Source organism: Maylandia zebra, linkage group LG17 (genome assembly GCF_041146795.1).
Source record: "Maylandia zebra isolate NMK-2024a linkage group LG17, Mzebra_GT3a, whole genome shotgun sequence".
Lineage (NCBI taxonomy): Eukaryota > Metazoa > Chordata > Actinopteri > Cichliformes > Cichlidae > Maylandia > Maylandia zebra.
Genome location: NC_135183.1, coordinates 16126523 through 16139394, shown reverse-complemented (window position 1 = coordinate 16139394; position 12872 = coordinate 16126523). Strand labels below are relative to the sequence as shown.

At 38.7% G+C, this 12872-nt stretch overlaps 1 protein-coding gene across 1 annotated transcript; it reads left to right on the top strand.

The window, feature by feature from the left end:
* Positions 1-3177: 3177 nt before the first annotated feature.
* ndufa11 (NADH:ubiquinone oxidoreductase subunit A11) lies at positions 3178-12489 on the top strand. The gene is made up of 4 exons (XM_004564963.4): positions 3178-3335; positions 5670-5762; positions 10548-10670; positions 11605-12489. The coding sequence occupies exons 1-4, from the start codon at positions 3257-3259 to the stop codon at positions 11715-11717; spliced, it is 408 nt and encodes a 135-aa protein (XP_004565020.1). The 5' UTR covers positions 3178-3256; the 3' UTR covers positions 11718-12489.
* The last annotated feature ends 383 nt before the right edge of the window (positions 12490-12872 follow it).

Below are 12872 nucleotides of genomic sequence, written 5' to 3'. Positions count from 1 at the left end.
ATCGTAACAGAAAACGAAAATCAGAATCCCCTCGCCCCGGAACGTTTTTGGGCCATATACTGTTTCACTGGGACCTTTATTATATCAACTCCTGTGTCCGACCTTCTATTGAAGAGTTTCCTGTCACAGTTTAGCAACCTTTCCAATGCTCGACATGTTTATAACCAAACTTTGTGCTTCACGTGGTTCGTTATCAAGGTTAGACTGCTGTATTCATGTTTACAAATATATTTATTTCTTTTGTTGGTTTTGTTTTTTAAACATTAAACTCTCTTAGTTCAGACGAAGAGTCATTTTCAAATTCCGTTCAATCAAGGAGGCTAATGTTAACGTTATACTTGGAAAAGAGAAAAGTGTTGCTTAGATTGGATTTGTCTGTGGCATGCTTTTTATGTGTCTGTACTGATTTTCTTTCGTCTTTCAGTATAGGCAGCTGTGTTTGGCCTTTGTTCACCCGTTCACATCGGCACGGCCAGGCTAAGCTGCTCCACACTCAGATTCCTCAGCTTAACTCTAACAGAGCGTCAGTTGCATGCTGTGGTCGGCAGAGATACGAGAGGATGTATCCTGTGATGTTAGTCCGTCCTGATGGGTCAACAGTCAGCATCAGATACAAAGAACCCAGACGCATCATAATGGTTAGTTTACCATATCTAAAAGCCAGTAATCCCCTGGCTTGCTGTTTGTCATGAGTCTTATAGATGTGCAGTCTCAAAGCAAAAAAGAAGAGATCATGTAAATTACATCATCACTGTTATTTTCTAAGACCTGTCATTTTTCAGTTAGATGACTTAATGAGCATATATGAATTAGAGGTGGGAATCACCATACATCCCACGATACGATATTATCACAATACTTAACGCACGATACGATATTATCGCAATTTTTAAAAATATTTTGCGATATTCAGATTCTGTACATAAAGGTAAACTTTATCAATATTCATTTTATCTAATATCAAAGTCTCACACTCAGTCTTTCTCTCGTTTCAGTCAGTTTTATTGTTGACAAACTGAACGGTTTTTATTACAGTCTAGTCCAACTTAACTGAATGCAACCATCTGGTACAATTATAGCTATTCTGAACTATGCAATTTATGAAAACTATGCAGCCCATTCAGCAACTGAAGAATTTAAAAGTAAATTAAAACAAAATATAATTTTACATTAAATAAAAAAGTTTTAAACTTAATTAAAACAAAACATGTCTTAAATTAAAATAAGTAAACTGTCATGTTTATTGCTGCCATAAAAAAAGTTAAACCCATTTGGACAGTGAAGGAATGTCAGGATTCTTGCTCAGAAAAAGGATCAACATGCTCTGAAGTCAGAGCATGTTCCAGTCCACAAAAACTTTTTTGTAACAAAATATCGATTTCTGCTGTCCCTGTATCGATACATTATTAGCAAACAAAATATCACGATACTACACAGTATCGATTTTTTCCCCCACCCCTAATATGAATAATGTATGTATTTGTCTAAAAGAAATTTACAGTTAGTTTTTCCAACATTCTACTGTATACAACCCAAACCCAGCCCTCCACATGCTAATAAGAGGAAAGCAGACTCAATAGATAATAAAAAAAAAAAAACAAATTGCTCAGGTCCTGTAGCAGAAGCCAGTGAGCATGTCACTTAATATTTTGCTTATGTGAGCTGATGTGTTGTTTTTAATTTTATTTTATTCATCTGTTTTGAAAGATGCCGGTAAATCTGTCTACTCTGTCAGAAGAGGAACGTCGAGTACGGCTGAAGAAAAGAGAAGTGAAGAAGCCTCAAAAACAAACAGGAGTCCAGTATGAAGATGATTTCAAAGTGGACAAATATAGCCACTTGTGGAAGAAGAAATAAGAGTTTTATATGCAAATGCAAAGCATACTCATACAGTATCCATAAAAAATAAGTTATGTGTCTGTGTTTTGTTTTTTGTTTATTCTTAAGTGATACTGCAAAATGTCAGGGATCACCAACTGAATTGCGATTGAGTTGTACTTGGGTAATGTCCACACCAGTTCAGTTTTTAATCCCCCTTGAAACAGAGACTTCTGGAAATACTGCTGAACTTGACAGTATTTTAGTCTGTAAGGCAGAAACAGACATTTCAAAACAGCAGACATTGATTGGCTTCTTGGATCTTAGTGAGTCCTTTCATGATTTGGCATACCCATCACATAAAAGAAAATGGCCTTGACTATGGCTACTGATGAATTTTATATATTAGTTGCTGAGCATGCTAGGGGCATTTTTGCAGTGAAAGGTAGAATTTTGTTATGCTACTACTGCATGAAAGAAGCATAGAAGGTATGTGTCCGTGTATGTTTTCAGTCATGTTGCTATGAACAGTAAAAAAATATATCTTGTTGTTTTATGTTGCTGTTTCCTTGTTTATTTTCAATAAAGTAAATTGAAAAGTTATGTAGACTCGTACCTTTTGGTTAAAAATAGAAGGGTAGGGGTTTTCATCAGGAACAACTTGAGTTTCAGTGAGCTTGTGTTCTTCCTACTTTTCCTTCCTATGATACTGTATGTTATATTCTCTGTTAGTGGTAGTTTGCAGAGTAGTTGTCAGGTGAAGGCAGTATTAAAAAAACTTGTCTGTGGGCTACTCTTGGTTGTGCTGTTGTTAGTTTGTCAGTCAGCTGCAGAGAGAAGCAAAGGTATGTTGTATAAAGAGCTTAAGAGAAAGTGTTAAGAACAAAAAAGAGAGTCTCCACTCAAACCATTGTCTGTACTTTAAACAACACTGTCATAGCCACACTGTTACAAAATGACCGTGATGTCATGTCATATCTATTGCAGGCTGACAAGTCATTTAATGAGTGATGGTGTTGGTTTGCTCAAAATTGCTGATGATTATTGGTTAGTTAGTCTAGTTAACTGTGTTTTTATTTATTTTTTTGTTAAATGTTTTCAGATGTAACATATCTTTTCTGCAGTCTGATCTTTGCAGAGCATCTAAAACACAGCGACCTGATATACTGAAGAGTATATGAAGCGTTGAGTAAATTAGTCACGTATTTCATATGCGCATCCTGTGTATTTCTTTAAAGATTATTTTATATAATTTCAGTGCAAAATATACTTCCGTAGACATTACAACTATTCATTGCAATCTAGTTATATGCTAGTGCTAGTGTACTTACTTCACTCTCCAGCAGGTGTCGACAGTGCACCAGTGGGTTCGCCAGACGCCAAAAACCACACGAGCAATTCTCGCGAGAATTCGATTTGTGTCCTTGATAAGTCCGAAATGGGGTACTGGGACCTACCGGAAGGTACAGACTGTGTGGAAAAAACATGGATTACTACGAAACTTGGCACGGCTTTAGGTAACTATCGTTGGTGACATAATTACTTGCAAGTTATGTTGTGCAGGGTCGTGAAAGCAGGTCATCTGTGTGGTGGGTTAGTCAACGCTTTTGAACTTGCAGATTAAGATTGCCTAGCAAGCTACATACGGCTAGGTTTGCTTTTGCTAAAGGATGGACCTGGGTTTCCTAAAATACAAACATTCAGTGAATTATTTAGTTAGCGGTGCGTTTGCTTCAGCTCAGCAGATAATCACGTAAACCAGTACTGTAAGATTTTTAAATTACAACCTAGAATACCTTGAGATAGTAATGGGCGATGAAACAATACAGATGAACATGGCGCCATAGCGTTTCCTCGATACAAAAATCAGACACGGTCAATATGAAGTCTGTACGTGACTGTTTTGTTAGACTACACGAACAACCAACGACCGTGACAATAGCGCCATGCTCAACTAATAGGTTGACGCACACATGCTTTGTGGAATAACCAGGTCGTAATCTCCCAAAAAATGATTGCCGATGTTTCTGTGTTTGTAATATTTTTGCTTATATTGGTAAATAGGCTTTTGACGACGTGACTTACGAAGGGGCTACATATAAAATATAGAAATGACCTGTTTCGCAACCATCTTACTCACAGGTCTCAAACTTCAATGACTTGGCGACCACTGCTGGCACTGTCATCTCATTGGAAGCCCTCTGGAGTGTTTGCGTAGTAACAAGCCTTGAACTGTACTTGCTTTTATTAAAGTTCACTGTCAAGACCAGTTTCTCACACGGTTCCAAAAAGGGGCATTACACGACTGAAAACTCTGGACAGCTCTTGCAAGGATGAAGGGAACTCTCAGAAACTTTGCAGTCTGGTCTGCTTTTCCCTGTGCCTCTCGGAACTTAGTTTTCAGTTCACTGTTGCACCGCAAGTCAGTAAGTTCATTTTGCAGCATGCTGGGGACACGCTCATCAGCTGAGAAGGGGTCTGCAAAAAGCTGGACAGTGCTCTGTCTGTTTCATGCCACACCAAACTGCTCAGCTGCTGACGCATATCTCTAGCTTTGGTTGGGCCATACATGGGACACAAACTCAGCATTTCTTCTGTCACCTCAAACTAATGATCAACACCTCTGATGAAAATTGCTGAGCATTGTCAGTACTTTCATCAAGCGCCACGGAGTGGCAGTGAAACTTCGACCTTTGTTCATAGATATTACTTGATAATGTATTATTCCGCTCTGCCACGTTGTTTGCCGACAGCAACGTTGTTGAACAAACTTTTTTTTTCTTTCTTCCTCTTCATTGAATGGCTTCCCTACCTTAGCGATTAATTGACTAATCACATAACCTGCTTTGAAGGCAGCATCAGTGTCCTTACTGGCTTTGTGGAAAAGTTCTTGCTGGGATAGTAGTCCTCTTTGTAGCTGTTTGGCTCATTTTCTCCTCTCCCTTGTTCTTTCCATAATGCTCTCCATGTTTAGTCGCATAATGACGCTTGAGATTATATTCCTTCAGAATAGCAAGTTTCTCCTTACCTAAAAGGCACATCACCTACACCCAACTCAACAAAGAAATACAGCAGTGTCCATCTTTCCGATGTCGGCGTTCGTCATCCACTTTCCTTTTCAGTTCAAACGTCTTCTGCTAATATAATACTGCTAATTCCTTGAGACCTCTGATCTTAATGACCGTGTTCTATATTCTAATAAATCTTTTTTAGCCACTTAACATGTTTTATAAAGATATTTTATTTGTTGCAATTTAACAACAGGTAGAAATACAAGGGACCGAGACGAGGTTGCGGCCATGAGCGAAGCAACCGCTCTGGAGCCTTGGCGCAGCTTGATGAGCGAACCAGTGCGCTGGCCACGTCTGCATCTTGGGCAGTGGCGTGCTGCTGCACCTCCAACCAGAATTTCAGTTAGGTCGTCAGGGTCGATGAAAACCAGGGGAAAATACCCAGAGGAACGTCCAATCTCTAAGAGGTCCTCTATGGTGAAAGTAACGGAGAGGATAACAGCAAAACACGCAGTACAACAGGGTGGAAAGATGAGTGTCAGGGGTCATTTGTCACAGAAGGATTTCACAAAGGTGAAAGGGAAGGTTTACAAGACTTTAGTGAGACCTGCTATGATGTATGGTTTAGAGACTGCAGCACTAAGAAAAAGACGGCAGCAGAATATTTTCACTGGGAGTGATCAGAATGAACTGATTATAAATAAATACAAGTTGCTGTCAATTTAAAAACTCCTTCATACCAGCTGGTCTAAAGTGATTGTGATTGTCAGCCCTACAGCAAAACTGACTTTTTTTTTGTTTTTCTAAAGTTTCTTAATTTGTTTGTTTTGTGTGTTTCAGGGCTGGTTGGTTCAGCTTATCACATAGTGGCGTTCCAACCTGACTCTGCAGTGGCAGCGTTACAGAGGGCTACCAACTCAACAGTTACCATGGGTAAATGTATTGTCATTCAAAACTCCACAAGAACTTCAGTGTATGTGGTTTATGTTAAATCTGTCTGCATGTCTGAAAACTCCACTCCTTAAGGTCAGAAGCACTGAGATTTTTCCAGTTTCTTTAGTACTGGGAAGATTAGGAATTGCCGTCACTTTTGTAATGATTCACAGGTAGTGATAATGATAATAGTAATAATTATGATGATGATGATAACATTATCATCAACAACGACTGAGTAAGGTTCTTTATCTATACACAGTGATTTTCTATGATTCCATACTTTAAATAATTGTGTGAAGTAGGGCTGCACGATTTTGCATAAAATGAGAATCACGATTTTTTTGGCTTAGAATTGGGATCACGATTCTCTCACGATTTTCTTTTCCAGTATAAATATTTATTGCACTTATTAACTGCACATCAACTTCATAACAGTTGAGACTGAACATAAAAACAATAAATAAACATAAAAACAACAAATGTCTCACGTTTTGTGGTTGCCACAAAATGTTGTACTGCTTGAAATTCCGTCTCCACCGTTGCTCGACACTGCATGTATAGAGCAGGTAGAGCTGGGCGATGTGAGATTTTTTCATATCACGATATGTTTTTTTCATTTCAGGCGATAACGATATCTATCACGATATAAGCCAAATAACTATATTTGTAAGATTTAAATGTGCCGTTGCTCACAAGTGAAATGTGAAATAATCAGCAGCTTGTTTTTAAATATTTATTTCCCATAATAAGTTCAATAGGGTAGATGTACTTAAGGAACATGAGACTTTTTCAGATAAATAAAGGCAAATATTGCAAACTACACAAAAGGCAGCCGCTAAAGCGTTTAAGTTTCAAAATAGAACAAACGAAACAGACTAAATTGTCAATTCCACTTAGAAACAAAATATTAATTCTAAAAATAAATCTTAGTTTGTTTTACAGAAGAACAGACAAGATTGACTAACTTTTGTCAATATCAAATAAACTGAGAACTAAAAGGAAATTCTCAATCTCTCCTTGTTGTATAGCTTAACTTTTCAAACAGTTTTAACAGTTACTTTAGTCTGACAAAAGCCGAATGACGAATTAGCGCTTCCAGTCAGAGACTGAGGCTACGTCCACACGTACACGGGTATTTTTGAAAACGGAGATTTTCCGTTTTCGTTTTAAAAAATAATCCCGTCCACACATAAAGGCAGAAATGAAGGAAAACGCTGCTATGAACATGCCAAAGCAGCAGGTGGCGCTAGATTCCTAACCGTGCAGAAATGTTGGCCAATCAGAAGTCTAGAAGCCTCGGTGGGAAAAAGTAAACAAAGCTGGGGCATAGAAGCAGAACCGAGTCGTATGTGTGGACGGACAGTAACTGTGTGTATATGTAAGCATTTAAACACTGCAGAGAGTAGAATTAACAGTATTGTAGAAATTCATTTCACCGAAACAATAACGTGGCGCACAGTGTGACGCATGCACCAGTTTATTGTATTTCCACACTTGCTTTCGGCACAATTTACAGTGGCTACTCTGTTTTTTGTCAGACTTGAAATAGCCGAAATACCTTCACACTACGGACCTTCTTTGGCTCTTCCGTTCGACAATCTCTCCGGCATTGGAACCATCATCTGTTTTCTCTTCGGTCACGCTCGGTTGATTTTTCTAGTCGGCACACTCATTTCCTCCATTATGCGCTGGCTCCATTACCCGCTGGCTGCTTCCCAAACAAACACACGTGCGGCTTGGCACTTGTGCTGTACGTAACAAGTCACGCGACGTGACGCTGCGGCTGTGATTGGTTCGGCTCTGCGCTACTTAATTTGGATCGGCTGACCTTTTTTTTTTTTTTTTAAAGAGGACAAGAGCGGCGAAGTCTATCGCGATAGCTTAATTTCTCTATCGAGTAAAAGTTATATCGCGATACATATCGTTATCGTTCTATCGCCCAGCTCTAAGAGCAGGTAGTGCAACAATAGAAAAATAGTTGCGGGACAGCACTGTGTAGCGTTTGTCTAGGGTGTTGATCATTTTCCAAAATCCCTCGTTTTGCACAGTCTTGATGGGAGCCATATCTTTGGTCAGGTGATAAGTGATAGCCTCCGTAATTTCTTTGTGCCTGCGGGAGTTCGACGGGTATAGGGAAGCGCTGTATAAGGTTCCCGTTATTGATGTTTGGGTGGTTGACCGGGACGGATTTTCTCCTGTCACTTTCTCGTCATCCCTGACGTGCTCTCCGTTGTTTTTCCCCTGCTAATTTTAGCATCACACGGCACAGCTTCTGTATCACTGGTATAAGGCTCCGCCCTTGTCATTTGTTGAGCAGGAAGAGTGAGCGCTTGTTTTCATGCAGATTACGTCCCGGATTTTTTTTTTTTTTTTTTAAATCGTTGTCATTAGGAAATGAGATCGCACATAAGCATGAATCGAGATCGCGATTTTCTAACGATTAATCATGCAGCCCTAGTGTGACGCGCTGCCCTGATGGCAATAAAATTCTAAGTGCAAAAAACCCTCCGAACACAACTTTTGTGGTTTTGTTTTTTAATTCCTTGAACATCACTGCACTCAATATCGTCACTTCTTTGACTAACTAATTGAATTTACAACAGTAAATTATTTTTCTAGTGCAGAAATGCCATCTGAAAACACAGCCTTAAAAGGTCATTCATTCATTCATTCATTCATTTTCTTATAGGTTTGTAAATCATAAAAGTTATGGCCAAAGTAAAAATGCACTATATTGCCCAAAGTATTCACCCGCCCAAATAGTTGAATTCAGGTGTTTCAATAACTTCCATGGCCAACGGTGTGTAACATCCATCACTCTGGCATCCCGAGTGCTTCTGCAAACATTTTTGAAAGAATGGGTCACACTCAGGAGCTCGGTGAATTCCAGCGTGGTACCGTGATAGGATGCCGGTCACTGATAAATAGTCGACAGTCAATGGTTGGTGGTATTAGGGCTGCAATGATTCATTGACTAATTCGAGTAATTCAATTATAAAAACATCCATAAGACAAATTCTTTGCTTCGATGCTTCATTTAATACACGGCTCTGTAGCGTGCCGACGTGTTAAACGCGACTGTTTGACCCACATTTTCGACTGAAAACAGACCTGCATACAAACGTATTTAGGAACAGCATATAAATATCAAAAAGTTTGACATTGAGCGCATACACACACCCCAGAGTTTCAGCAAAAAGACTGTTAAACAGCAGCAGCAGCAGTGATGATGATGGTCTCATAGTTTAACATGGAGCTGAATATTCATTAATGCTCTTAATAACACCGGTGTTTCTTATCCAGTTAACTGATAGAATAATCATTAGATTCATTCATTCAGTCATTAGAGCTCGGCTTAGCGCCTTAGTTCCAGTGAAAGGAACTCTTAATGCTTCAACATACAAGAATTTTGGGCGTTTTCATGCTCCTAACTTTGTAGGAATAGTTTGGGGATGGCCCCTTCCTGTTCCAGTTGTGCACCAGTGCGCAAAGCAAAGTTTTATAAATACACGGATGAGCGACTTTAGCATGGAAGCACTTAACTGGCCTGGACAAAGTCCTCAACTCAACCTGACAAGCTGTGGGATGAGTTAGAGCAGAAACTGCGAGCCAGGTCTTGTCTGACCTTACAAATGCGCTTCTGGAGGAATGGTCAAAAATTCAATCTCAGGTTTGCAGTAGGGCTGGGCCATATCATACCGTTCACGGTAATACCGGTGTAATTTTGGGCAACGATAAGAAAATTAAATATCGCGATAGAATATGGGTAGAACGCACATGCGTTGTGCCTTTGTTTTCATACGCACATCGTGGAAAAACCACGGTGTATGAGAAGGGCGAAAGCGGATCGTTGAATGGAACGGATGAACCAGAATTGGTTTGTGAAAAAGCTGCAACTTCAGTGGTGTGGAACTGGTTTGGCTTTCGTCCGTCAGATACACAACAAAGCACTATTTTTGGTAGAGCATGCTAGCGGGCCGTCGTTATTACCGTGTTTTTTGGTAAATACGGCACACTTAAAATCAATCCTTTGCTTTTTCTGACAATCGACAGTGCCCCTTATAATCCCGTGTGCCTTATGTATGAATTCTGGTTGTGTTTACTGACCTCGAAACGATTTTGTCATACACGACGCTCGAAAATCTGAAATGTTTTTGTACAACTTTGCTAAGCTACAAAGCCGCACCGCTTGATGGATTGTCGGAGCATTACGGCTACCGTAGGCAGGAGCCTCGCGGAGTGATACGTACTGTGCTTCAACATAATATTACCGTGTGTGTGTGTGTGTGTGTGTGTGTGTGTGAGTGTGAGAGACTTCTTTTTATATTTTGTGGATATTCTACATGGTTATGCTGAGGATATGTCGGCCAATTTCCACTGGAAATGCCTTTTGGTTAAACTGTCAGCAAGGATTTGCATTTGCACTGTTAGATTTTTTTTTTTTATATAACTTTAATGCACATAAAAAAGCAGCTGCTTGTTTAAGTGAAAATACATTGATTTTTTTTGCACTAATAAAGTTGTGGAGTTGTAAAGTATTTTGTCTAGTGTCAATTATATCGTCAATTGTATCGTTATCGCAAATTTTCAAATGTATATCGTGATAAATATTTTTGGTCATATCGCCTGCTCTAGTTTGCAGTACACAACAAGGATATATTTTCTATGTTCAGTCCTGTAGTGGGTTTAGCTGTTTTAGCTGCTGATCTTTGGATCCCATAATTTTTTTTTCTTTTTTTTGGATGACTGAAATAATGAGGGAAATTGTCTTCCTGTTTTCAGCTGCCATGGGAGCCATCTTTGGAATGACAACATGTCTCAGTGCTCAGGCCCGTGAAGCTCCAGACGACCCGCTGAATTATTTTATCGGCGGCTGTGCCTCGGGGATTTTTTTGGGAGCACGAAGTAAGTATCAGTCCTGACAGATGTGACTAGACAAGAATTCAAAATGTTATTTATTTTTTTCAGGAACACAACAAAAGTTAGTCCTTTTTAAATAAAAAGTGTGATGTGCAATTAACACACTACACTCTTTAGAGCATATTTGTGCTAATGTGCCACAATAATAATCAGCTGTATAACTAAAATGAACTTGGACTGCACTGGAGTGTAATTCTAAATGACATTTTACTTGATCATACTTACTACGTCTGCATAAGTTTCAAACAGTCCCTTTTTTTTGTGTTACTTATTGCTGAGAATCACAGCTGTGGACCTTCTGCACTATTTCTTATAGCACAATGGATTGTGGCCAAAAGAAAAACCCCTTATTGGCCAGTATGAAGAATATATAAATATAAAATTCACAAGAATTTAAAGATATGTTTTCTGTATACTTTCTTTAAATCTTAGAGTAAGTCCCAGTTCTTTGTGTAAACTCCGCTCTGCTGCTTGAGGAAATGCTGCTTAATGAGAAGTTTAGGAATTGCAGTGACTCTTATCATCACTAACAGGTGATGATGGTAGACGGCTTGTTATGGCTAATTAAATCTGTTCTGAACATTTTTCATTTAAAGTCACAGTGGGGATGGGAACTGATAAGAATTCAGCGATTCTGATTCTAATATCAATATCTCTTATTGATTCCCTTCACGATGCTCATTGGCTCCACTTTGAGTCACCACCATCTCTAAGCTGCTTTTCAAAGACATTAATAATGTGCTGTGTGGTCAAATGTTTGTGCATGTTGGACAACTGATTTCCTTCAGGGGAAAACAAGATCATACATACTGTTAGATTCTGTTCAGTAACAGAGAAAATGTCTCTGCAGTTCTACAGTAGCATTTGGTTTGCCTAATTAAAATCATACTGTGTGCTGTGTCTGTGTGTGTGTCTCCAGCTCACAGTGCTATAACTGGTACATCTGCGTGCCTGGGTCTTGGAACACTGGCTTTCTTTACAAAAGTGGGCAAGATGGAGGGATGGAAACTTGCTGGACCACCTAAACTATAAGAGGAAGATGCCCGGAAGATTGTTATATTGTAAAAAATACCTAATGTAATAAAGTTTTTTTTGAAAAAGCCAAAAAAATGTTGGTTCATTTTATTTGATTTCATTTTACATTTGAAAACACTTTTAATTTAACTAGCTGTTGATGTAGAAACTGGAAAAAATGTTCGGCTATAGCTGTGTCATATGGTTCTTATGTTTACAAAGGTTTATGTGTCCTTTTTTAAAAAAATAGCCTGGAAGTAGCCTAGCTCCTAATAATGTCATTTATTTACACATGCCGCAAAATGTGCAAAAACGTATTTCTGTGTAATTTAGTGTTAAATATTATTGTTAATGACATTAACAAGCATTTTTGTTAGACAGCAGGAAAGTCGGATGGTTGCCAGAATTGATTTATTGAAAATTTGCCAGCAGTGCAATGAAAAAGCAAATCACAGCAACACTGAGTGAAATGCTGCGTACAGTACAAATGCATCACCTTCTAATTTTCTACTTTTCACATATGTTTGTGGATGTTGACAGGAATTTTAACTTTTTCTCAAGTTCAAGACTCATTTCCAGTTTTTGGAAAACAAATGAAAACAAAACTGATGTAGTGCAGACTACAAAAGCATACTTCAGAATATGGCACTGGTCACTGCAAACTCATAAAACAGGTTTTTCTGGTTGAAAGCTGCAATTCCGCTGTATAAGTAACTATTGTGTCTTTTTTATTTTATTTTATTTTAAATGAAGAAAAAAAAAGCAACTTCAATAAAAGTTGTGAAATCCAGCACCAACTCCCCACTTTACTGATGCTTAGTTGCAGGTTCTTCAATTCACATCAGACTTGCTAAGACTAGCATTACCAAGCAGGAAGAGCCATTCCTGAGTCAATTATGCTCAAAGGATATATAAAAGTACAAGATGCTTCCAGACTCCCAAACAATTTTTATTCAGTTAAACATCAGTAGGATGCAAAGGAATAACAAAGTACCATGCAACAGACAGGTTCAAAATATGGGAAGTGGACTAGTTCTTACAGTGGGGCAAAAAAGTATTTAGTCAGCCACCGATTGTGCAAGTTCCCCCACCTAAAATGATGACAGAGGTCAGTAATTTGCACCAGAGGTACACTTCAACTGTGAGAGACAGAATGTGAAAAAAAAAATCCAT

Excerpts from the sequence above, each read along its gene's own strand:
- ndufa11 (XM_004564963.4), top strand. The coding sequence starts at position 3,257 with ATGGGGTACTGGGACCTACCGGAAGGTACAGACTGTGTGGAAAAAACA. Across the intron at positions 5,763-10,547 it reads CAACTCAACAGTTACCATGG|CTGCCATGGGAGCCATCTTT; the intron begins GTAAATGTATTG and ends TCCTGTTTTCAG. Across the intron at positions 10,671-11,604 it reads GATTTTTTTGGGAGCACGAA|CTCACAGTGCTATAACTGGT; the intron begins GTAAGTATCAGT and ends GTGTGTCTCCAG.